Below are 25,579 nucleotides of genomic sequence, written 5' to 3'. Positions count from 1 at the left end.
GAAGCTGCGGCGCCGTCAGGATTCACCCACTGGCAGTGACGACTGGAAGGACTGGCGACACGCTGTCACCTACCCCACGATCATAGATCGCTCCCCGTTATGCCTTGACCGAGCGAGGTGGCGCAGTGGTTAGCACACCGGACTCGCATTCGGGAGGACGACGGTTCAATTCCTTCTCCGGCCATCCTGATTTAGGTTTTCCGTGATTTCCCTTAATCGCTTCAGGCAAATGCCGGGATGGTTCCTTTGAAAGGGCACGGCCGATTTCCTTCCCCATCCTTCCCTCAGCCGAGCTTGCGCTCCGTCTCTAATGACCTCGTTGTCGACGGGACGTTAAACACTAATATCCTCCTCCCCGTTATGCCTTGTAGGCAGTCGTCAGCCACGCGGAACATGTCTAATCAATGATTGGTGTTTTCCCATAAATAACACGATAGTAAACAACGGGGGATATCCAATTAAACACCAGGCCCTCTGAATGGAAGTTTCTTCTGTTAAACTTGGAATGAGAACACCTAAGCAGTCAAACTGAAGATAACGCCAGTACTATGTCTAGTTTTACTTCGGTCCAGATTAGTTCATTGTATTCTTCCTCATTCCAGCAAAATGGATGCAAGACTAAACGAAGAAAATACTTCGCTTGAGAGCTCCATAAATGCGTAAGCTACAAGTAGAGGCTGAACGCTTGTAAGCTGCAGTACGAACTGCCATTATAAAAATTAGGAAAGGCAAATTACCGTAGCAGTTACAGCTGAAAGAAACATTTAACATTATGATTTGCAGCCACACCAGTGGGTCCGAACTGCAAAAGAATTACTAGCTATAGTTTTTTAATTATTACTTCTTGTAGACATAGTCCGAAATGACAGCACGCATCTTCTGTACACCGTCCTCATCGTATACTAAGACTTATGCAAAATGTCTGGCAGAAACTTGTAATAATTAAACAGCGAGTTACTTTCATTATGCAGTTTTTTTCGGAAAAATGTTTCATGTAGCTCTCCTCGCCAGCTTAACCTGTACAAATCAAAAATGGTTGAAATGGCTCTGAGCACTATGGGACTTAACAACTGTGGTCATCAGTCCCCTAGAACTTAGAACTACTTAAACCTAACTAACCTAGGGATATCACACACATCCATGCCCGAGGCACGATTCGAACCTGCGACCGTAGCGGTCACGTGGTTCCAGACTGAAGCGCCTAGAACCGCACGGCCACACCGGCCGGCCTGTACAAATCCCTTCACCTCTGTATAACTACTGCAACCTACATCCATTCGGCTCTGCTTGCTGTGTTCTCTCTAACTGTACAATTTTTAGCCCCACATAGCAACAGGATTTGTGATATCAACCTATCCCTACAAGCAGTGTAGTTTTTTCAATGAAATTTTTTAAAAATTATAAAGCTTTTTCTCTTCCAGTACATTGCCGATCTTAAAATCAGTCATCTACATCTCATCTTCAGCATTCTTGTGTAGAATAACATTTGAAAAACTTTTATTCTATTCTTGCTGAAATGTTTATCGCCCTTGGTTCATTTCCGTATGAGAGTGCATTGCAGACAAATATTGTAAGGAAAGACATGCTAGTACTTTAATTCTTGCTACTGGCAATCTGCTCTTTGTCCAACTTCAGTATTTTTGCTGCCCAAACAGCAAACTTCATCTACTGATTTTAGTGTCCCATTTCCTAAGTTAGCATCCTCGGCTTCGCCTCATTCCATTCGACAACATTGCGTTACCTATGTTCTAATGTTCTTAATGATTGTCCTGCTATCTTTATTAAAGACGTTATCCATTACGTACAACCGGTCTCCCACGCCCCTTGCCGTCTCAGACAGAATTAAAATGCACAATCATGCATTAAACTTTTTGTTTTTCCTGTCTGAACTTATATTCCTTTTTCTGGTTAGCATTTAGTGGTGTAGATCGCAAGATACGGGCGACTTCGTTGGACTAATCACACGACTCGTGGCATTGCAGTATGCCCCTTCTTTAGTGATGGTTTTCTGCCACTACAGTTTGACGTAGGGAGCCTAATGAACAGCCGCATTATTAATAACTTGACTGTACAACTACGGGAAAAAGTGTGACGCGGCTGTATGCCACTCGAATCATTTACATTTTTTGTTGCTACTGGTCGACCTCTTCTCATGGACGAAGAATTGCGTGACGCAAAGTCAGCGGCTGCGTCGTATAAAAAACTGTTGTCCGGCGGTGGGACAGGTTGGAGTTCCTTGCTGCCCCAAGTGGACACCGCCAGTTTCCCTGGGCTGTGTGTTCCTGATTGTAGTGAGGGAGCCGAGAGGCCTGCATCCGGCCTGCTGATACGCAGAAGTGCGTCACGCACTGCAAATACCAAGTGGAGCCCGTGACTCACCACGGGACCACGAGGTCAGCTCGGGCAGGAGAGGAACAGCCGAAGCCGACGTACAGTGTGAGTGCCGTTGTCATCCGTAGGCCAGCACTCGACGCCGTTAACTAAACTAAAAGTGCACAAAAATGGTTCAAATGGTTCTGAGCACTATGGGACTTAACATCAATGGTCATCAGTCCCCTAGAACTTAGAACTACTTAAACCTAACTAACCTAAGGACAGCACACAACACCCAGTCATAACGAGGCAGAGAACATCCCTGACCCTGCCGGGAACCGAACCCGGGAACGCGGGCGTGGGGAACGAGAACGCTACCGCACGACCACGAGCTGCGGACTAAAAGTGCACAAATTACTAATTTCACTTCGTGATGGGCAACTACAAATAAATCGTTTGTTCGCGCTGGCGTGGTCAAACATCGACAGAATGTGCCTGCTTTGACAAAGAAATCTTATTGCCCGCGGTAATTTTTAAATATTTTAGTTATCACTGGTCCCGGCGGAGGTTCGAGTCCTCCCTCGGACATGGGTGCGTGTGTTTGTCCTTAGGATAATTTAGGTTAAGTAGTGTGTAAGCTTAGGGACTGATGACCTTAGCGGTTAAGTACCGTAAGATTTCATGCACATTTGAAATACACTCCTGGAAATTGAAATAAGAACACCGTGAATTCATTGTCCCAGGAAGGGGAAACTTTATTGACACATTCCTGGGGTCAGATACATCACATGATCACACTGACAGAACCACAGGCACATAGACACAGGCAACAGAGCATGCACAATGTCGGCACTAGTACAGTGTATATCCACCTTTCGCAGCAATGCAGGCTGCTATTCTCCCATGGAGACGATCGTAGAGATGCTGGATGTAGTCCTGTGGAACGGCTTGCCATGCCATTTCCACCTGGCGCCTCAGTTGGACCAGCGTTCGTGCTGGACGTGCAGACCGCGTGAGACGACGCTTCATCCAGTCCCAAACATGCTCAATGGGGGACAGATCCGGAGATCTTGCTGGCCAGGGTTGTTGACTTACACCTTCTAGAGCACGTTGGGTGGCACGGGATACATGCGGACGTGCATTGTCCTGTTGGAACAGCAAGTTCCCTTGCCGGTCTAGGAATGGTAGAACGATGGGTTCGATGACGGTTTGGATGTACCGTGCACTATTCAGTGTCCCCTCGACGATCACCAGTGGTGTACGGCCAGTGTAGGAGATCGCTCCCCACACCATGATGCCGGGTGTTGGCCCTGTGTGCCTCGGTCGTATGCAGTCCTGATTGTGGCGCTCACCTGCACGGCGCCAAACACGCATACGACCATCATTGGCACCAAGGCAGAAGCGACTCTCATCGCTGAAGACGACACGTCTCCATTCGTCCCTCCATTCACGCCTGTCGCGACACCACTGGAGGCGGGCTGCACGATGTTGGGGCGTGAGCGGAAGACGGCCTAACGGTGTGCGGGACCGTAGCCCAGCTTCATGGAGACGGTTGCGAATGGTCCTCGCCGATACCCCAGGAGCAACAGTGTCCCTAATTTGCTGGGAAGTGGCGGTGCGGTCCCCTACGGCACTGCGTAGGATCCTACGGTCTTGGCGTGCATCCGTGCGTCGCTGCGGTCCGGTCCCAGGTCGACGGGCACGTGCGCCTTCCGCCGACCACTGGCGACAACATCGATGTACTGTGGAGGCCTCACGCCCCACGTGTTGAGCAATTCGGCGGTACGTCCACCCGGCCTCCCGCATGCCCACTATACGCCCTCGCTCAAAGTCCGTCAACTGCACATACGGTTCACGTCCACGCTGTCGCGGCATGCTACCAGTGTTAAAGACTGCGATGGAGCTCCGTATGCCACGGCAAACTGGCTGACACTGACGGCGGCGGTGCACAAATGCCGCGCAGCTAGCGCCATTCGACGGCCAACATCGCGGTTCCTGGTGTGTCCGCTGTGCCGTGCGTGTGATCATTGTTTGTACAGCCCTCTCGCAGTGTCCGGAGCAAGTATGGTGGGTCTGACACACCATTTCCATTTCCAGGAGTGTATTTTAGTTATCATGACGCAGAGAAGATTTAGACGAAAGAAGGCATTATACATGAAATTAAATACAAACAAAATAACAATTGCAATAACATGGATGAAAATACAAAATGGTAAAGAGGAAGAAATTAAATCGAACTAAATATATAAAAATAATTAAAGCCACTTGGATAAATGTTATAGATGATGAAAGAATGAAAAGAAGAAAAGTGGGAGCGAATGTAAAAGTTAGTACAGTGCTGTGATTAAAATGAGGCGGCAAAGGATTAGAATTAAAAAATATATAAATTTAAACCAGTTAATTGAATAAAAATAGTGATTAATTTTTCGATAAATATTATTAAAATGTGTACAGTCTATGTAGCCCGGTCACCGAAGACCAAAAAGGGTTGAATAGGAGAAAAAATTCGTGTAGTCGCGAACTTTTTTTTGAGTGGTAGGGAAGGGATCCCCACGGGTGGGATATGAGCCTGGGGATGGGGATGTGTTTAAAGGTCACATTTTTTTAGGTTTTTTTAATATCTCGAAAACCGCGGATGCTAGCGAAAATGTTTCCCAGTACAAAATTAAACTACATCAAATTTCCTACAGGAAATGGCGGATTCATCTACATTCTACATTTACATCTACATTTATACTCCGCAAGCCACCCAACGGTGTGTGGCGGAGGGCACTTTACGTGCCACTGTCATTATCTCCCTTTCCTGTTCCAGTCGCGTATGGTTCGCGGGAAGAACGACTGTCTGAAAGCCTCTGTGCGCGCTCTAATCTCTCTAATTTTACATTCGTGATCTCCTCGGGAGGTATAAGTAGGGGGAAGCAATATATTCGATACCTCATCCAGAAACGCACCCTCTCGAAACCTGGCGAGCAAGCTACACCGCGATGCAGAGCGCCTCTCTTGCAGAGTCTGCCACTTGAGCAATTCTCTCCACAAAACAATTCTCTCCACTTTCTCGATCGTGTCGTCAGACCGGCTTGTGCGAGCCCGAGGTTGTTGCGGTTTGTTGTCACACGATGTTCTGCCTTCATTAAACTGTCGCACCCACGAACGCACTTTCGACACATCCATAACTCCATCACCACATGTCTCCCTCAACTGTCGATGAATTTCAGTTGGTTTCAAACCACGCAAATTCAGAAAACGAATGATTGCACGCTGTTCAAGTAAGGAAAACGTCACCATTTTAAGTGTTTAAAACAGTTCTCATTCTCGCCGCTGGCGGTAAAAAACCATCTGCCGTACGGTGCTGCCATCTCTGGGACGTATTGACAATGAACGCGGCCTCATTTTAAAACAATGCACATGTTTCTGTCTCTTTCCAGTCCGGAGAAAAAAAAAGTCGGAGGCCTTAGAACTTGAATGCACCTCGTACCATTCCACGTGCTAAGTCGCATAATTACCGTCGTCTGCCCATAATCATATCCGATACCTTTTTGGTGAATCACCTGTGTGCAAATGACGGCTCCGCCAATGCACTCTCCTTTTACACCTTAAATATGTTTTTTTATTCCAGTCTCTGATCACAGTACGAATTCTTTAGATGATGACCGGTCTCACTCCGTAATGACCATCCTCAAATATTTTTTACACCATGTCCTAAAGTGATAAGGCCATAATGGCATCGTCAAAACATACAAATATAATCAGCACAGCATCGTCACATGGATCTAAAATAAGGTGTAGAATAGGCCATACCGTCCACAAAGTGATTACTGCAACTGGCTACTCACTTTTACACCTTGTGTACGCGATACTAACGTCACTTGTATATATGCACATCTCTGTCCCATGTCGGCACCTCATTGTATTTCGTTGTGTATTTTGGAGTTTTGCCGTCAGCCTCTGACGTCGATATACTGGAAGAAGAGGTACTTTAGGGAAGACTGTCTCAGAAGCGGCGCTGTTTATGGATGGTACTACCGACCCCTTGCGTTATTTTACTGCTGCCAGGCTGCTGGTGCAATGCTCGTTTCCGAGCGGCGCTTGCGTAGCGACGTATCCGGGCTTTCGACTCGTCTGTCCTCTGTGACGCAGCGCGGGACCCTGAACCCATGTCCCCTGTGACCGATGTCTGCTGGCGCTGTTGACACAAACACCCAGACTCGGCACACTGCCCTGACAGGCATAATGGAAGAAAGAAGGCAGCTTCATTGTCACATCTCCCCGCCTCGTTCCACTGTGGTCTTAAATTTACGGAAAGACCGCGTACCCTGCACAATCACCTGTACTTTTGAGAGCCGCAATATGCTGCGTGGTGGGGTGAAAGGGAGTGGCTCTTAACGTAGCAGTATCACCCCTGCACCCCCTATTCTATTCGCGGTTGGTACGTAGAGTCGGTACGTGCCCGTCTGTATGAACCCGTCCCTGACTGTAGGAGCGTGGTCGTGACGCAAGATGAATGTTACATATTAGAGGAAGTTCTATTAGTTCTGGACTCGTTTTGGGACGCATCCGGTCGTCGACGATGCACATATAATCGTTTTGCAACTCCTCACTCTGCAGTTTGTCGAGCGTTTTTGTGACGTTCAAGGCGACTAAACAGACAAGTGACGAATCGAGCAGTTCTTCTTTGTTTTTTTTCCTGTTCTTCCGTCCGTCCAGCCTGGTGATGTTCCCAAGCCAACAAACAATACTTAGGAATCAGTAGAACGATTACTTCCTGTCCGAACTCTGAAAGCCTGCCAGTACTTTAGATTTAACCTGTCTGTTCATAAGACACTATGATCTCCGGTTTTCAAGCCCTCGAACATTCCTGTTTATATGAAACGTGACCCATAAATGGACAGACTATCGCATGGTGACATCAACTTCCTCATAGCGCAACGGAATTAATTAGAGGGTGGTGGTGGTGTTAACATAAGCTAAACCAAGAGAAAACTGAAATAATTATCGTTAAAACAGATCTCTTGTAACTACTACTATCCGCTTATGTGAATAACGCCTTACAGGTGCAATTCGTGCAGTACAAAGTAATATATGTACTCGTAAACTCTGTATTCTGCAACACCTCATGAACTGAAAAGATCTGAGCCGGTGGGACAGCAAAATATTGAAGTCTCCACCGCTGCAACAACGTACGTTGTGTGGTGTCACCGCCAGACACCACACTTGCTAGGTGGTAGCCTTTAAATCGGCCGCGGTCCGTTAGTATACGTCGGACCCGTGTGTCGCTACTGTCAGTGATTGCAGACCGAGCGCCGCCACACGGCAGGTCTAGAGCGTCTTCCTAGCACTCGCCCCAGTTGTACAGCCGACTTTGCTAGCGATGGTTCACTGACAAATTACGCTCTCATTTGCCGAGACGATAGTTAGCATAGCCTTCAGCTACGTCATTTGCTACGACCTAGCAAGGCGCCATTGTCATTTGCTATTTATCTTGTGATGCATGTACCGTCAGACCGATGTTCACCAATTATGGATTAAAGTTAACTATTCCAGCAGCTACGTATTATTTTGACTAGACTCAACTCCTTTAACTGTTCCAGACCTCACGCCAGCCTGCGTGAGCTTAAACGCGTGCCTTTCGGCTACCGGTCATAGTGGCTTGGCTGTCTTGCCAAGTCACAACACGTTGAAGTTCTACTGCAACACTAACGTATCTGAATAATTGAAAATTTCGCCCAGTTTTCTCAAGACATGACGAGTAAGCCCAAAGAAAGAAGCTTCCACAGCTAGACAGTACTAAACCAGATCTTCTTCTAGATCTTTATCCACAATTGTAGTTCTGCCTATTTTGTTTTTGCTACTTCCTCCATAAAACTGTACTTCATGATGGAGAACTTCCTTAAGTCTTTTTTTCCCAACCCATCTTCTTTAAGTTGTATTACAAAGCAAATTCAAGATAAAAAAAAGCGACCCTCCTTCGTAAGCAAAGTAGGTTTTTTATTTTCCTGCTTCCCACTCGACGGATCTTCCGTTCAAATGACGGTCGTTGTTAATGGTCACATCTCTAGTTGCTGCTGGTTGCTTGTTGTTTGAAAGTGCTATGAGCGTCTTTTAGCCGTTATACCAGACACTCGTATCTTATAGGACAGGCTGTCCGCCCCGATAGCTGAATAGCTGAGTCGTCAGCGTGATGGACTGTCGTCCTACAGGCCCGGATTCGATTCCCGGCTGGGTCGGGGATTTTCTCCGCTCACGGCCGGACCTGCCCCGCAAGGGGCCTCCCAGAAAAATGACGCCAGACGCTCATTCCCATTTCCGTACGACAGGCTCCGCGTATGATTGACAAGAGGCCGCTTTTATCTCGGGCGTACTGCAAAAACCACTACCTACGGGGTAGAATTAGAGCTAAAACTAAAGCACCATTATGTAGAGGGCGTTCGGTGTATTGCAACGACCTGTACAACCACATAAGAGCCAGTTTTTTTAGAAAGCAGTAATTAAGTGGACAAAGAGTAAATGGCTAGCGTCGTGTCTGGTGTCTGCCGTAGGTGACTTCTTGCGCACGCAGCGTCGGCCGCCGAGCCGGGAGGCGCAGCTTCGATCCCTGGACGAGGCGGACTCTGGCGTGGGCATGCCCTGCGGCGCGCGGCCCTCCGGCTACCATGACGCGGACGTCGACGGCGACGCGGACGTGGTGCGGGACGACGACGTGGACGACGACGACGACCAGGACCCCATGGAGGCGCTGCTGGCGCAGATCGAGGACACGAGGCTGCTCTCCAGGTGAGCTAGCCAGCTCCCCTTCATACAAGAAGGAACACCCTCACTTTAGCCCCCCTGTGCATAAGCGTTCAATGGACATATCTGTGTCAATGCAAATAGGTTGGAGAAACATTCCTGATCTTAATTTCATCCATAGTAACGATATATTTGGAAATACTTTAGACGTGTTAATAATGGTTTTATTAATCAAGTACTCAACGGGTTAGGTTTTTGCAGGCGAAACACAAAACGTTTCAGGAATTTACGAGGTGCATTCAAGTTCAAAGGCCTCCGATTTTTTTTCTCCGGACTGGAAAGAGATAGAAACATGCGCATTGTTGTAAAATGAGGCCGCGTTCATTGTCAATACGTCCCACAGATGGCAGCACCGTACGACAGATGGAATTTTACCGCCAGCGGCGAGAATGAGAACTGTTTTAAATACTTAAAATGGCGACGTTCGTCTTACTTCAGCAGCGTGCAATCATTCGTTTTCTGAATTTGCGTGGTGTGAAACCAATTGAAATTCATCGACAGTTGAAGGAGACATGTGGTGATGGAGTTATGGATGCGTCGAAAGTGCGTTCGTGGGTGTGACAGTTTAATGAAGGCAGAACATCATGTGACAACAAACCGAAACAACCTCGGGCTTGCACAAGCCGATCTGACGACACGATCGATAAAGTGGAGAGAATTGTTTTGCGGGATCGCCGAATGACTGTTGAAGAGATCCCCTCCAGAGTTGGTATTTCTGTGGGTTCTGTGCACACAATCCTGCATGACGACCTGAAAATGCGAAAAGTGTCATCCAGGTGGGTGCCACGAATGCTGACGGACGACCACACGGCTGCCCGTGTGGCATGTTGCCAAGCAATGTTGACGTGCAACGACGGCACGAATGGGACTTTCTTTTCGTCGGTTGTGACAATGGATGAGACGTGGATGCCATTTTTCAATCCAGAAACAAAGCGCCAGTCATCTCAATGGAAGCACACAGATTCACCGCCACCAAAAAAGTTTCGGGTAACCGCCAGTGCTGAAAAAATGGTGTCCATGTTCTGGGACAGCGAGGACGAAATACTTACCCATTGCGTTCCAAAGGGCATTACGGTAACAGGTGCATCCTACGAAAATGTTTTGAAGAACAAATTCCTTCCTGCACTGCAACAAAAACGTCCGGGAAGGGCTGCGCGTGTGCTGTTTCACCAAGACAACGCACCCGCACATCGAGCTAACGTTACGCAACAGTTTCTTCGTGATAACAACTTTGAAGTGATTCCTCATGCTCCCTACTCACCTGACCTGGCTCCTAGTGACTTTTGGCTTTTTCCAACAATGAAAGACACTCTCCGTGGCCGCACATTCACCAGCCGTGCTGCTATTGCCTCAGCCATTTTCCAGTGGTCAAAACAGACTCCTAAAGAAGCCTTCGCCGCTGCCATGGAATCATGGCGTCAGCGTTGTGAAAAATGTGTACGTCTGCAGGTCGATTACGTCGAGAAGTAACGCCAGTTTCATCGATTTCGGGTGAGTAGTTAATTAGAAAAAAAATCGGAGGCCTTAGAACTTGAATGCACCTCGTATTCACCGTTTTCGAGTGCTGGGTACGGTGCAGCGTATATGTTGTCCTGTATGTCGTTTCCCAAACAACAAAGTATTTAACCTCTTTCATCAGACTTTGTTTACCCTAAACCAAGTTATGATTTCACGTAACCAAACACTTCCTCTCCTGTGCCAAAACCTCTTCATTTCACAGTAAGACTTACACCAAACGTCTCAGATACTTTTTGGACACTTTCCAATCTCTTCTTCGCATGCAGTTTTGACCCTCTACAACTCCCTCGTATTCCGTTGAAGTTATTCCTATCACCGTGACCCTTCTTTTTGTCACTGTTTTCCACATATCCTCTGTGATTCTGTGGAGGACCTCCTCATTCCTTACCAGTCCTCTTACTTCTCAACCTCCTTCTACACCTTCACATCTCAGAGGCTTAGGTTCTCTTTTTCTGGTTTTTCCACCGTCCCTCATTCACTCACTTACAAAGACGTGCTCCAAACGTTCATTCTCAGAAAGTTCTTCCTCAAATTATGGAAGATGTTTGATACCAGTACACTTCCTTTGGCCAAAAATTCTCTCTGTGTCTGTGATTGTCTGCTTCTTATGTCACTTTGTTTGTTCAGTCGTGTGCTATTTTGCTCCCAAAGTAGAATTCCTTCATCTCCTGCCTGTCCCCTAATTTCGATGTTAACGTTATCGCTAATCTCATTTTACTACTACTCATTGTTTTCGTCTTTCTTTGGTTTACTCTCAATGCATATTATATGCTCAGTAGATTGTTCACTCCATGTAATCGATCTTCACTTTCACTCAGAATAGCGATGCCATCATCGAATCTTATCATTGATATCCTTTCATCCCGAGTTTTAAATCCTACATTTGATACTTTCTTTCATTTCCATTAGTGCTTGTACTGTGTACAGTTCAGCACTAGTGGAAACAAACTGGATCCGTGTCTTACACGCTTTTTAATCCAAGCATTTCGATTTGTCGTTTTGTTCTTGTTTTTACCTCTTAGTTCTCTTATATATTGCATATTACCCGTCTGTCCCTATGCCTTAAACATATCTTTCTGTGGATTTCAAACGTCTTGCGCCATTTTACACTGTCGAACGCTTTTTTTCTAAGTCGAGAAATGCTACGAACGTGTCTTTCATCTCTATTTCCTTATGAGATAACTTATAAAAATCTTCGTAGAAAATTCTAGCGTCTTGTTTTTAGAGGGCTACCCATGAACAAATTCTTTCCTTTACAATACGGTCCCTGTAGATAGCGCTATGACAAAAGCATAGTAGTAAGACACCGCACATAGTTATGTAACTAGTCTTCCTTACCACACTCCATATGTGAATGGACGAAAAGATGCATTATCACATTATAATATGCCGCAATAAAAATTATCCTCTGCCATGCGTTTATAATAATCTCTAGCGGATCGCGTGGGTTATGCAGGTGTTCTGTTTGTAATTCAGTTTGCGAGGTTTCATGCGGCCATGTGAGCGAAAAATATCTGTCCGTGGCGCTAAATAGTGCATAATTTATAATTAGGAAAATAAAAAGCCAAACAACTAAAACTATTTAAGAAAGCATTACATTGTGTGGTACATATATTAAAGAATATGCTATGCTGCAAGTATGGCGCAATGAAGCCTTTGAAGATTGTATATTTTAAAGTGTTTGCCTCGTGATTTAAATTTTTCAGTGTTGATGAGAATCTATTGAAATTGAAACGGCTAGTGGCCGAGCAGTTCTAGGCGCTTCAGTCCCGAACCGCGCTGCTGCTACGGTCGCAGGTTCGAATCCTGCCTCGGACATGGATGTGTGTGATATTCTTAGGTTAGTTAGGTTTTAGTAGTTCTACGTCTAGGGGACTGATGACCTCAGTTAAGTCCCATAGTGCTTAGAGTCATTTGCACCATTTTTTGAAACGGCTAAATAACTTTTGTGCTAGTATATATTGTTTATCTTCTAGTGTTCATTGAGTGACTGAGGAAATTCGTTTTGAATGAGGCCACGTTTTGTCCCACGAATTCCACGAGGAATTATATGTACAGGGACGGTACAGGAGTGTGTGCTGATTTGGAACTTGCTGGCAGATTAAAATTCATTCTGGAAACTATTCCCCAGCCAGTGAAAGCCATGTCTCCGCAATATCCCTTCTTGCATGATTGCTAGTCCAACGAAGAATGTTGGAGAACGTTTGTGCAGTTTGCAACGTAGGAGACGAGGCGCTGGCTGGAGTGAAGGATAGCTGCGAGCACGGATCGTGAGACGCGTTTGGATGGTCGAGTCTGTAGGGTACTTGTCCGCGAAAGTCCCAGGTTCGAGATCCGGTACGGTACACAGTTTCAATCTGCCAGGAATTCCATATCAGCGCACGCTCTGCTGCATAGTGGAAGTTCATTCTGTGAACAGTATTTAGTTTCTGACAAGTCCCCGAATATGATACTTCCAAAGGAATTTCTTCATCCTTCACTCCTAATAATTTAAAGTCTTGGACTTCATTGACAATGTGATCACCTTCTGACAGTAAACACTGGGCTACCACAAGATTCCATGTCAAACACTACCTGTGGCGTTTCGTTCCAGTGAAGCCTATATGTGTTTTGAGTTAGCCACGATTTAACACTGTCTGCTATACTGTTCGTTAAGTCGTTTTCAAATCTAAGAAATTATTTCACTGGCCATGTTCAGTGGCAGACAACTGATTTTTATTGAGAAAAGGAACAGTCCAGAGCACAATACCGTGGCGTCCTCTAATTTACAGCGCCCGTTCTTAGACGTCGGAGGGCAATCTTCCGTTTCCTGTTTTCCTGATACGAAGTGTATTACTGCGTCACCTCCGTAGCTGAGCTTTCAGCAAGTCTGCCTCGTGAGATTCGCGACACGAAAACACTCTCAAAATGGTTCAAATGGCTCTGAGCAGTATGGGACTTAACATCTTAGGTCATCAGTCTCCTAGAACTTAGAACTACTTAAACCTGACTAACCTAAGGACATCACACACGTCCATGCCCGAGGCAGAATTCGAACCTACGACCGTAGCAGTCGCGCGGTTCCAGACTGAAGCGCCTAGAAGCGCTCGGCCACGACGGCCGGCAAACTCTCACTGCCACGAAGTTTTTCGTTAGTGACAGAACTGGAACGTGATGCACTCACGCGGGTGGTGCCAGCTGGGAAAATGCTGAAATGAGCAGCATCAGCACGAATGTCTGAAAAAGTGATAACAGGTGGTAGAGCGCAATGCACACCCCCCCCCCCTCTCTCCCCCTCCATACTACATCCAGATGACGCCATTGCCGGAGGTTCACCACAGCAGCCGGTAGACATCGCATAGCCCTCAGGTTCATGTACCAGTGTTTATCTTTTCCGCTAAATCCGTAATGCTTTAGTTACTGCGAGTGTATAGCATGCAACACACAATCAAATTCTGTTGTTAATTCAAACAAGATTTCTTGTGTCCTCAGTTAGCCATTTGACCCTGCAAGTGCATGAAACAAAATGAAGTGATCGGCTATTTTCGAAAGTCACTTCAGGTGTTACACAGGACATGCTGAGAAAAGCATAACGATTTCAAATCAAATGAAACTATATGGTTCCAGAGACCTTTCCAAGTCCCAAATATCTTTGATATATATGTGCAGACTGAAGCGATGAATGAAAATTTCTACCAAGGCCGGGTTTCGAACCCGGGACTGTGCTCACCAGGCAGGTGCGCTAACCACTACACCACCCTGGCACAGTGGCTTTGCACAACTGCACGGACTACCCTAGCATGCGTCCCTCCTCAATTCAAATTCCCATTCACGCCTCACCACCTTCTGATACTCCCCCTTAACACCTAGGTCCCCGGCCGCTGTGGCCGAGCGGTTCTAGGCGCTTCAGTCCGGAAACGCGCGACCGCTACGGTCGCTGGTTCGAATCCTGCCGCCTCGGGCATGGATGTGTGTGATGTCCTTGGTTTAAGTAGTTCTAAGTTCTAGGGGACTTATGACCTCAGATGTTAAGTCCCATAGTGCTCAGAGCCATTCGAACCATTTGAACACCTAGGCAGAAATTTAAATTCGTCGCTTGCCTGCATATATACATAAGCTTCTTCTTCTTCTAGTGTCTTTGTGTGCATCTAAGTGGGGTTGGCATTGTTACTACGGAATTAGGCATGGTTAATTTAAGGCGGTGACCGGATGCCCTTCACCATTCCACATCTCAGGACAAAATATGTGTACCACAGGTGTCTGCTTGTAGTGATACCCATGTACAGAATCCGAATTTTTTTTTCAAAGTGTTCGCGAATCGTGTAACTGAGGCGGCATTTGGGAATGAGCCCGGAATTCACCTAGACCGGATGTGGGAAGCCATCTAAAACCTGCATCCAGGCTGGCCGACACACCTTTCCTCGTTGTTAATCCGCCCGGCGGATTCGAACCGGGGCCGGCGCACTGCCCGAATTCCTGAAGCGGCGTGTTTAACGCTCTCGGCTATCCAGGCAGGCCAAACACATAATAATAATAATAATAATAATAATAATAATAATAAGGAGCGCACGTGACATTTCATCCAAGGAGCAGCAGTTGCTGTATAGTGGCTGCAGTTAGCGGAACACATGTGCGGCTTTGGCGGCCAGCTGACCAGCGCATTACCTACCTCCGGACGCAGATCTACAACCGCCTCACATGGAGACAACACATCAATAAAGCGGCAAACAAAGGGTGCGCGCTCCTGTCCCAACTATACCCTCTTCTGAAGGCTGAAGGACTCACCTCGAATTGCAAAATGCTTCTCTGGCGCCAACTCATGCTTCCGGTCATTTTGTATGGCTCGGAAGTGTGGTCAATGGCGTCAGACACCTCACTTGCAAGGCTACAACGGCTATAAAATAAATCCTTCAGAGTAATCACAGGTGCTGACAGATACGTCCGCGACACGCAAATCAGAGAATTCTTAGATCACGCCACCATCTATTCCCTAATAAAGGAAAAATCTGCCAAACTTTATGTTGTTGTTGTTGTTGTTGTGGTCTTCAGTCCTGAGACTGCTTTGATGCAGCTCTCCATGCTACTCTATCCTCTGCAAGCTTCTTCGTCTCCCAATACTTACTGCAACCCACATCCTCCTGAATCTGCTTAGTGTATTCATCTCTTGGTCTCCCTCTACGATTTTTACCCTCCGCGCTGCCCTGCAATGCTAAATTTGTGATCCCTTGATGCCTCAGAACATGTCCTACTAACCTGTCCCTTCTTTTTGTCAAGTTGTGCCACGTACTCCTCTTCTCCCCAATTCTATTCAATACCTCATCATTAGTTATGTGATCTACCCACCTAATCTTCAACATTTTTCTGTAGCACCACATTTCGAAAGCTTCTATTCTCTTCTTGTCTAAACTATTTATCGTCCATGTTTCACTTCCATACATGGCTACACTCCATACAAATACTTTCAGAAATGACTTCCTGACACTTAAATCTATACTCGATGTTAACAAATTTCTCTTCTTCAGAAACGCTTTCCGTGCCATTGCCAGTCTACATTTTATATCTTGTCTACTTCGACCATCGTCAGTTATTTTGCTCCCCAAATAGCAAAACTCCTTTACAACTTTAAGTGTCTTTATGAGAGGACACAAACATCGCCCCATCTCCTCATTCGAAATTTAGGCTGCGAACAACCAGACCTTCAGCATAAAAGACCTAAACTAACCCTTACGCGGCACTTTAGGGACCTATAAACACACAAACACACACACAAAACAAACATTTACACGAAAACACGCACACAAACCAAACCACCATCTTCATGAACCCCCTAGCGCATTCCTAGAAGTCAGACGGGCACAGCCCTGTGGTACTTCAGTACAAGACTACCGACAGAAAGCCTGTGCCGACCAGCAGGTGCTGCGCCCCCTTGCTGTCTGCTCACCCGTGATAACTCGCAGCGAGACTGCGTGGAGACGTGTGACGTGTGCCGAGTTGCTGGAGCCGCCGCACGGCCGCAGAACGCGCGCTCCGGTCGCCCACTTGCTGCTCGTTTGGCAGCCATTGTGTTGGACCGGCCAGCCGGAAGCAGCCGAGGTTTCCCCGGCCGCCGTCGTTAACTGCTCCAGGAGGGCCGACGGGGACCGCCACTCCAGCGCCGGACTGGTTCCAGGCCGATGGCCATTGTTGCACAGTAGGCGCGTCACCTTGGAGCCTTGCTTCGCTGCGTGCTCCAGTTTCAGTCAGCAGGCAAGGTGTCGGAATGCGTGAAACACCCGACGTGTATCCGTGAAACACCCGACGTGTATCAGGGAGTATTGTCGTCTAAATCCAAGAATGGTGACCCTGATGTTTGGGGTTAGGGTGAAACAGTTTGTACAGCGGCGCACTGACAGCACTTGAGGGAAATCTGTGTCTATACTCGTTCCCTATATTGTTGAGCATGCAGTGATATATACTCGACTGGCCATTAAACTTGCTACACCACGAAGATGACGTCCTACGGACGCGAAATTTAACCGACAGGAAGAAGATGCTGTGATATGCAAATGATTAGCTTTTCAGAGCATTCACACAAGGTTGGCGCCATTGGCGACACCTACAACGTGCTGACATGAGGAATGTTGCCAACCGATTTCTCATACACCAACAGCAGTTGACCGGCGTTGCCTGGTGAAACGTTGTTGTGATGCCTCGTGTAAGGAGGAGAAATGCGTACCATCTCGTTTCCAACTTTGATAAAGGTCAGATTGTAGCCTATCGCGATTGCGGTTTATAGTATCGCGACATTGCTGCTCGCGTTGGTCGAGATCCAATGACTGTTAGCAGAATATGGAATTGGTGGGTTCAGGAGGGTAATACGGAACGCCGTGCTGGATCCCAACGGCCTCGTATCACTAGCAGTCGAGATGGCAGGCATCATATCCGCATGGCTGTAACGGATCGTGCAGCCACGTCTCGATCCCTGAGGCAACAGATGGGGGCCTTTGCAAGACAACAACCATCTGCACGAACAGTTGGACGACGTTTGCAGCAGCATGGACTATCAGCTCGGAGACCACGGCTGCGGTTACCCTTGACGCTGCATCACAGACAGGAGCGCCCAACGACGAACCTGGGTGCACGAATGGCAAAACGTCATTTTTTTCGGATGAATCCAGGTTCTGTTTACAGCATCATGATGTTCGCATCCGTGTTTGGCGACATCGCGGTGAACTCACATTGGAAGCGTGTATTCGTCATCGCCATACAGGAGTATCACCCGGCGTGATGGTATGGGGTGCCATCGCTTACACGTCTCGGTCACCTCTTGTTCGCATTGACGGCACTTTGAACAGTGGACGTTACATTTCAGATGTGTTACGACCCGTGGCTCTACCCTTCATTCGATCCCTGCGAAACACTACATTTCAGCAGGATAATGCACGACCGCATGTTGCCGGTCCTGTACGGGCCTTTCTTAATACAGAAAATGTTCGACTGCTGCCCTGGCCAGCACATTCTCCAGATCTCTCACCAATTGAAAACGTCTGGTCAATGGTGGCCGAGCAACTGACTCGTCACAATACGCCAGTCACTACTCTTGATGAACTGTGGTATCGTGTTGAATCTGCGTGGGCAGCTGTACTTGTACACGCCATGCAAGCTCTGTTTGACGCAATGCCCAGGCGTATCGAGGCCGTTATTACGGCGAGAGGTGGTTGTTCTGGGTCTTGATTTCTCAGGATCTATGCACCCAAATTGCGTGAAAATGTAATCACATGTCAGTTCTAGTATAATATATTTGTCCAATGAATACCCGTTTATCATCTGCATTTCGTCTTGGTGTAGCAATTTTAATGGCCAATAGTGTAATATATACCCTTTTAATGTGTGTGTTGTTGAATGGACTGTGAATGTATTTATATTTTATTTTTAATTTGATTTTGATTTCACTGCAAAGATATACGAAGGCACGGATCGTTCTTACATTTTACTGACACAAAAATGTAGCACGGGATCCTGTAAAATTATTGAAGTTACTTAGACGAATCCGTGCTCTAAAACAGTTAATCATTATAGGCTATATACACACTAAAAAAGTATTTCACCATTTTCAGTACGTAAGGACCTACGTGTGATTTAATTACGTCTTAGTGCAAGCCAAGTCTGTGTCCTGTTGCAAGTAACATAAATCGTCTAAATAAATCGTTAAGTGCTTGGGAAATGTTAGTTTGCTATAGATCATGAATGAAATAAGTAATGTCGTCTATCTCCAGCGTCGCCTGTGGAAAGAACGGGATAATAATTACAATAATTTGAAATTGCCGCTTAAAGGCTACCAATTGCCGCCGTCCAGCGATGTTCAGCTTGCTGCCGGCGCGGCGTCTGAAATTATTTTAAAAATGATGGGACAGGCAAACGGGATATGTGGTGCAGGTTGTAGTTAAAATTAACAACAGCAATACTTAAGACATATAGTGGAGCTCACTGCTCAAATAATAAAATATGAACACACATTATTATGTAGATTGCGCGCAATGTCGTCCTATCCGAACAAGACAAAGCAAGACAGTGTGTGGCTCTTCTTGTTTCACGCCGATGCCAAAAAGACCAAAGATAATACGGGGTGTTCAAAAAGTCTCTCCGCAGTGCTATATTTCTGTTAGCTGCGCGTGCCGTTTGCGGCAGTGAATATACCGATTTGAAATTCAGTGAAATACAAGTTATTAATTTATTGAATATTCACTTTTACTTACAAATTTCACACTACATGTTGAAATTTGCCCCCCCTCCCCTCCCCCGTTGTTGAATACACAGTTCAATTCGTCTAATCATGTTTCCAAACACAAGCTGTAACATTTCTTCTGTGACAGAAGCAGTGAAAGTGGATATTGCAGTTTCCAATTCATCGGTGAATTTTGGACGGTTTTTATTGACAGTTGCTTTCGCTGCAGCCCAGAGGAAAAAGTCAGGTGGTGTTAGGTCAGGCGATCGTGGAGACCAAAGTCCCTGTGAAATTATGCGGTCACCAAAAACATCAGCAAAAGTGGTTCAAATGGCTCTGAGCACTATGGGACTCAACTGCTGAGGTCATTAGTCCCATAGAACTTAGAACCAGTTAAACCTAACTAACCTAAGGACATCACAAACATCCATGCCCGAGGCAGGATTCGAACCTGCGACCGTAGCGGTCACGCGGTTCCAGACTGTAGCGCCTTTAACCGCTTGGCCACACCGGCTGGCGGAAATATAAATACTTGGAAATTACATTAGAGGCATCAGCGGCACCTTTCGGCATGCATATTCAGAAAAGAGCAGCAGCAGGCATAAAAGCCTCGTAGAATATCTTGAACATAACCAGTCTGTGAAAAGCCCAGCGATGACATTACAAAAAGCGGCAGTGGTGCGGGTTATAACGTATGGATTAGAAGCATGTGGAAAAAACCCTAAGATCGGCGATAGGAAAAGAACAGAAAAAGACAAGATAGTGTTCATGAAAAGGATACTACAAAACGGGAGAAACCACGCCATACCGACTCATGAAAGAGGCTTATTTCACTGGAGTCATCAGTTTACAACAATGGATATCTTCAACAGGACCATATCAGAAAGTAATCGATCGGAAAATGATGGAGACAAACCAAGAGTTCTACAACACATAAGCCATGCTGGATAACAACTGAGCCAAAGACTGTAGGAACCAGAGGCATGTAACAACAATACTGGCAAAATACGAATTTCACATAAAATATGTGCCAAGAAAAAATTTCACGAGCATACAGAAGAGTGGAAAGGTATTCTATGTCGGCAAGTATGTAAGAAATACCATATTACATCGTGTGCGAAGAGAATGAAAACTTAGCCAAAACTGAAACTTGTAAGGCTTGTATGAACTTGTATAACAATGCTCAGTCTGAACGTATTTTTCTCGTTAATAATAATGCGACACATTTTCCCCAACGACAGATGTGACGGACACAGTGGTTCGTTTTTGCTGCTGAGGAGAGATTCCACCCCGTCGCCATTCTGGAAATGCCTGTCACGCACCAGTTTATTCGTCCTAGGAAACCAGAAGAAGTCGAAGTCGCTGGGATCAGGAGACGAAGAGGCAAAATTTGATAGCCAAAAGGCAGCAGCCTGTATGACAGTGCACGGAGCGGAAAGAGCTGGAGTGTTGTTGTGGAACAAAAACACCCGTTGGGACATCTTCCTGCAGCGCTTTGTCTTGGTAGACTTCAGTAACTTCGTCAGGAAATTTCGGCAGTGTGATTCTGTGACGGTCTGCCACTTAGGAGCAAAATTTGTTAGCACCACGCCGTGGCAGTCACAAAACAGAGCATCACCTCGCTCGATAATGGTTGGGTGTTTGCTTTTCTCGGCTGCTTGGCTTGCTCCTTTGTCTTCGAGTCACATAGAAACAGCCAGCACCCGTCCACGGTGATTGGGTGGCTACAGAATTAATCTGGTTGCAGGTCGTGACTGGTAATTGGATAGGACAGTCGGTAGAGCACTTGCCCACGATAGACAAACGTCCCAGGTTCGATCCCAGTCCGGCATACAGTTATAATCTGAAGCGAAGTTTCAAGTGCACCCATATGTAGTTGGTTCTGCAGATCTACTATATATGTGTACTATGTTGTACATTATACACTCCTGGAAATGGAAAAAAGAACACATTGACACCGGTGTGTCAGACCCACCATACTTGCTCCGGACACTGCGAGAGGGCTGTACAAGCAATGATCACACCCACGGCACAGCGGACACACCAGGAACCGCGGTGTTGGCCGTCGAATGGCGCTAGCTGCGCAGCATTTGTGCACCGCCGCCGTCAGTGTCAGCCAGTTTGCCGTGGAATACGGAGCTCCATCGCAGTCTTTAACACTGGTAGCATGCCGCGACAGCGTGGACGTGAACCGTATGTGCAGTTGACGGACTTTGAGCGAGGGCGTATAGTGGCATGCGGGAGGCCGGGTGGACGTACCGCCGAATTGCTCAACACGTGGGGCGTGAGGTCTCCACAGTACATCGATGTTGTCGCCAGTGGTCGGCGGAAGGTGCACGTGCCCGTCGACCTGGGACCGGACCGCAGCGACGCACGGATGCACGCCAAGACCGTAGGATCCTACGCAGTGCCGTAGGGGACCGCACCGCCACTTCCCAGCAAATTAGGGACACTGTTGCTCCTGGGGTATCGGCGAGGACCATTCGCAACCGTCTCCATGAAGCTGGGCTACGGTCCCGCACACCGTTAGGCCGTCTTCCGCTCACGCCCCAACATCGTGCAGCCCGCCTCCAGTGGTGTCGCGACAGGCGTGAATGGAGGGACGAATGGAGACGTGTCGTCTTCAGCGATGAGAGTCGCTTCTGCCTTGGTGCCAATGATGGTCGTATGCGCGTTTGGCGCCGTGCAGGTGAGCGCCACAATCAGGACTGCATACGACCGAGGCACACAGGGCCAACACCCGGCATCATGGTGTGGGGAGCGATCTCCTACACTGGCCGTACACCACTGGTGATCGTCGAGGGGACACTGAATAGTGCACGGTACATCCAAACCGTCATCGAACCCATCGTTCTACTATTCCTAGACCGGCAAGAGAACTTGCTGTTCCAACAGGACAATGCACGTCCGCATGTATCCCGTGCCACCCAACGTGCTCTAGAAGCTGTAAGACAACTACCCTGGCCAGCAAGATCTCCGGATCTGTCGCCCATTGAGCATGTTTGGGACTGGATGAAGCGTCGTCTCACGCGGTCTGCACGTCCAGCACGAACGCTGCTCCAACTGAGGCGCCAGGTGGAAATGGCATGGCAAGCCGTTCCACAGGACTACATCCAGCATCTCTACGATCGTCTCCATGGGAGAATAGCAGCCTGCATTGCTGCGAAAGGTGGATATACACTGTACTAGTGCCGACATTGTGCATGCTCTGTTGCCTGTGTCTATGTGCCTGTGGTTCTGTCAGTGTGATCATGTGATGTATCTGACCCCAGGAATGTGTCAATAAAGTTTCCCCTTCCTGGGACAATGAATTCACGGTGTTCTTATTTCAATTTCCAGGAGTGTATGTACTCTGCGTACAGCCATGGAAGAACCGACACGTGTTACGTGCCTTCTAAGCTAACACTACTCAGAGACCATCACTCACTACAGATATTGCATATGCCTTCTTCATGTGTAAATTGCACAAAATTTTATCTTACAGGTAACCAACACTTACGTAATATTACAGCCGTGTGACTGGTGTCATGCAGTCCATCACAACTTCCTCTTGCGACAACTTCATCTCAGAGTAGGACTTACACACAGCGTCCTCGATTATTTGTTGGATATATTCCAATCTACAGCTTCTATTCTCTACAGCTCCCTCAGGTACTACGGACGTAATGGCCAGATGTCTTAACATATGTCCTATCATCCAGACTTTTCTTCTTGTCAGTGTTTTCCACATATTTCTATACTCCTCGATTCTGCGGAGAACCTCCTCACTTCTTATCAATGCATTTAATGTTCAGCATTATTCTGTATCTCCTTCACAACTCAAACGCATCGATTCTCTTCATCTCCTTCCCCCCTCCCCTCCCTGTCCATAACTCACTTCCATACGATGTTGTGCTCCAAACGTCTATTCTTAGAAATTTTTCCTCAGGCCAGTGTTTGCTACTATCAGATTTGTTTACCTATCCTAGTCTGTTTTTTTGCTCTCCTTGCTTCGTCCTTCATATGTCATTTTGCTATCAAGATAGCAGAATTCCTTCACTCCTTCTAGTCCATTGTCTCCAATTTCGATGACAATTTTATCACTAATCTCATTCCTACTACTCCATATCACTTTTATCTTTCTTAAATTTACATATTCTGTGCTCGTTAGACTACTCATTCCGTATGCCCTGTAATTCTTTAGTACATCAGTTGGCGACATTAATTATCGGTGATATTCCTTCACCCTGAACCTACCTCTTATTTCCGTCATTGCTTCTTCGATATCCGGACTGAACTTAGGGGAGAAAGGCTGCTTTTTTCCCTTACACCCTTTTTAATCTGATCATTGCGCGCTTTGCCAATCTTATTCATCTTTCTTGGCTCCTATAGATATTGTATGTTACCTGTCTTCCCGTATAACTTACACCCGTTTGTCTAAGAATTTAGAACATCTCACACCATTCTACATCGTTGAACCTTTTCTATGCCGACAAATCCTATGACTATGTCTTGATTTTGCTTCAGTATTGTTACCATTATCAGGCACAACGTCGGCGCGTCCTGTCTGGTGCTTTTATCTTCACTAAAACAAACTAATCGTCGTCTAATGGATCCTCAGTTTTCTTTACTATGCTTTTCGTAATACAAGAAATTAGACAATGACCAAGATTCGTCGCTAGAAGCATTCTACGTATTCCCAAAGCCGAAAATGTCCTTTGACTGTAATCCATTTAACAAATATACAGGGCTATTACAAATGATTGAAGCGATTTCATAAATTCACTGTGGCTCCATTCATTGACATATGGTCACGACACACTACAGATACGCAGAAAAACTCATAAAGTTTTGTTCGGCTGAAGCCGCACTTCAGGTTTCTGCCGCCAGAGCGCTCGAGAGCGCAGTGAGACAAAATGGCGACAGGAGCCGAGAAAGCGTATGTCGTGCTTGAAATGCACTCACATCAGTCAGTCATAACAGTGCAACGACACTTCAGGACGAAGTTCAACAAAGATCCACCAACTGCTAACTCTATTCGGCGATGGTATGCGCAGTTTAAAGCTTCTGGATGCCTCTGTAAGGGGAAATCAACGGGTCGGCCTGCAGTGAGCGAAGAAACGGTTGAACGCGTGCGGGCAAGTTTCAGGCGTAGCCCGCGGAAGTCGACGAATGAAGCAAGCAGGGAGCTAAACGTACCACAGCCGACGGTTTGGAAAATCTTACGGAAAAGGCTAAAGCAGAAGCTTTACCGTTTACAGTTGCTACAAGCCCTGACACCCGATGACAAAGTCAAACGCTTTGAATTTTCGGCGCGGTTGCAACAGCTCATGGAAGAGGATGCGTTCAGTGCGAAACTTGTTTTCAGTGATGAAGCAACATTTTTTTCTTAATGGTGAAGTGAACAGACACAATGTGCGAATCTGGCCGGTAGAGAATCCTCACGCATTCGTGCAGCAAATTCGCAATTCACCAAAAGTTAACGCGCTTTGTGCAATCTCACGGTTTAAAGTTTACGGCCCCTTTTTCTTCTGCGAAAAAAACGTTACAGGACACGTGTATCTGGACATACTGGAAAATTGGCTCATGCCACAACTGGAGGCTGACAGCGCCGACTTCATCTTTCAACAGGATGGTGCTCCACCGCACTTCCATCATGATGTTCGGCACTTCTTAAACAGGAGATTGGAAAACCGATGGATCGGTCGTGGTGGAGATCATGATCAGCAATTCATGTCATGGCCTCCACGCTCTCCAGACTTAACCCCATGCGATTTCTTTCTGTGGGGTTATGTGAAAGATTCAGTCTTTAAACCTCCTCTACCAAGAAACGTGCCAGAACTGCGAGCTCGCATCAACGATGCTTTCGAACTCATTGATGGGGACATGCTGCGCCGAGTGTGGGAGGAACTTGATTATCAGCTTGATGTGTGCCAAATCACTAAAGGGGCACATATCGAACATTTGTGAATGCCTAAAAAAACTTTTTGAGTTTTTGTATGTGTGTGCAAAGCATTGTGAAAATATCTCAAATAATAAAGTTATTGTAGAGCTGTGAAATCGCTTCAATCATTTGTAATAACCCTGTATATTAAACGTCTTAAAGTACTTTCTAGCTGTAGCTTTGTCCTTAATGCACTTCAGATTTTTACTCCCAAGTTTGCAGTCGATTATTGTGCTTGCTATGGAAGTTGCCAGCAAAACACGCTGTATATAGACAATAATTACTCGTTCTACACCTCGCTACGACTGCAGTGAAGTGGTTGAGTAAAATCCCCCTACAATTAAAACCTTATTGTC

General features: G+C 46.6%; 1 protein-coding gene across 3 annotated transcripts in view; it reads left to right on the top strand.

Moving 5' to 3' along the window:
- Nucleotides 1–25,579, top strand: part of LOC126095093 (EF-hand calcium-binding domain-containing protein 4A-like) — an 850,382-nt gene that overhangs the window by 761,658 nt on the left and 63,145 nt on the right. For all 3 annotated transcript variants that reach the window (XM_049909810.1, XM_049909791.1, XM_049909801.1), the window contains one exon: nucleotides 8,850–9,084. In XM_049909810.1, coding sequence (XP_049765767.1) covers nucleotides 8,850–9,084 — 235 coding nt within the window. The remainder of the gene's footprint in view (nucleotides 1–8,849; nucleotides 9,085–25,579) is intronic.

Source organism: Schistocerca cancellata, chromosome 1, assembly GCF_023864275.1.
Source record: "Schistocerca cancellata isolate TAMUIC-IGC-003103 chromosome 1, iqSchCanc2.1, whole genome shotgun sequence".
In the NCBI taxonomy this organism is placed as follows: Eukaryota; Metazoa; Arthropoda; class Insecta; order Orthoptera; family Acrididae; genus Schistocerca; species Schistocerca cancellata.
This window is presented reverse-complemented; position numbering and strand designations above follow the sequence as displayed.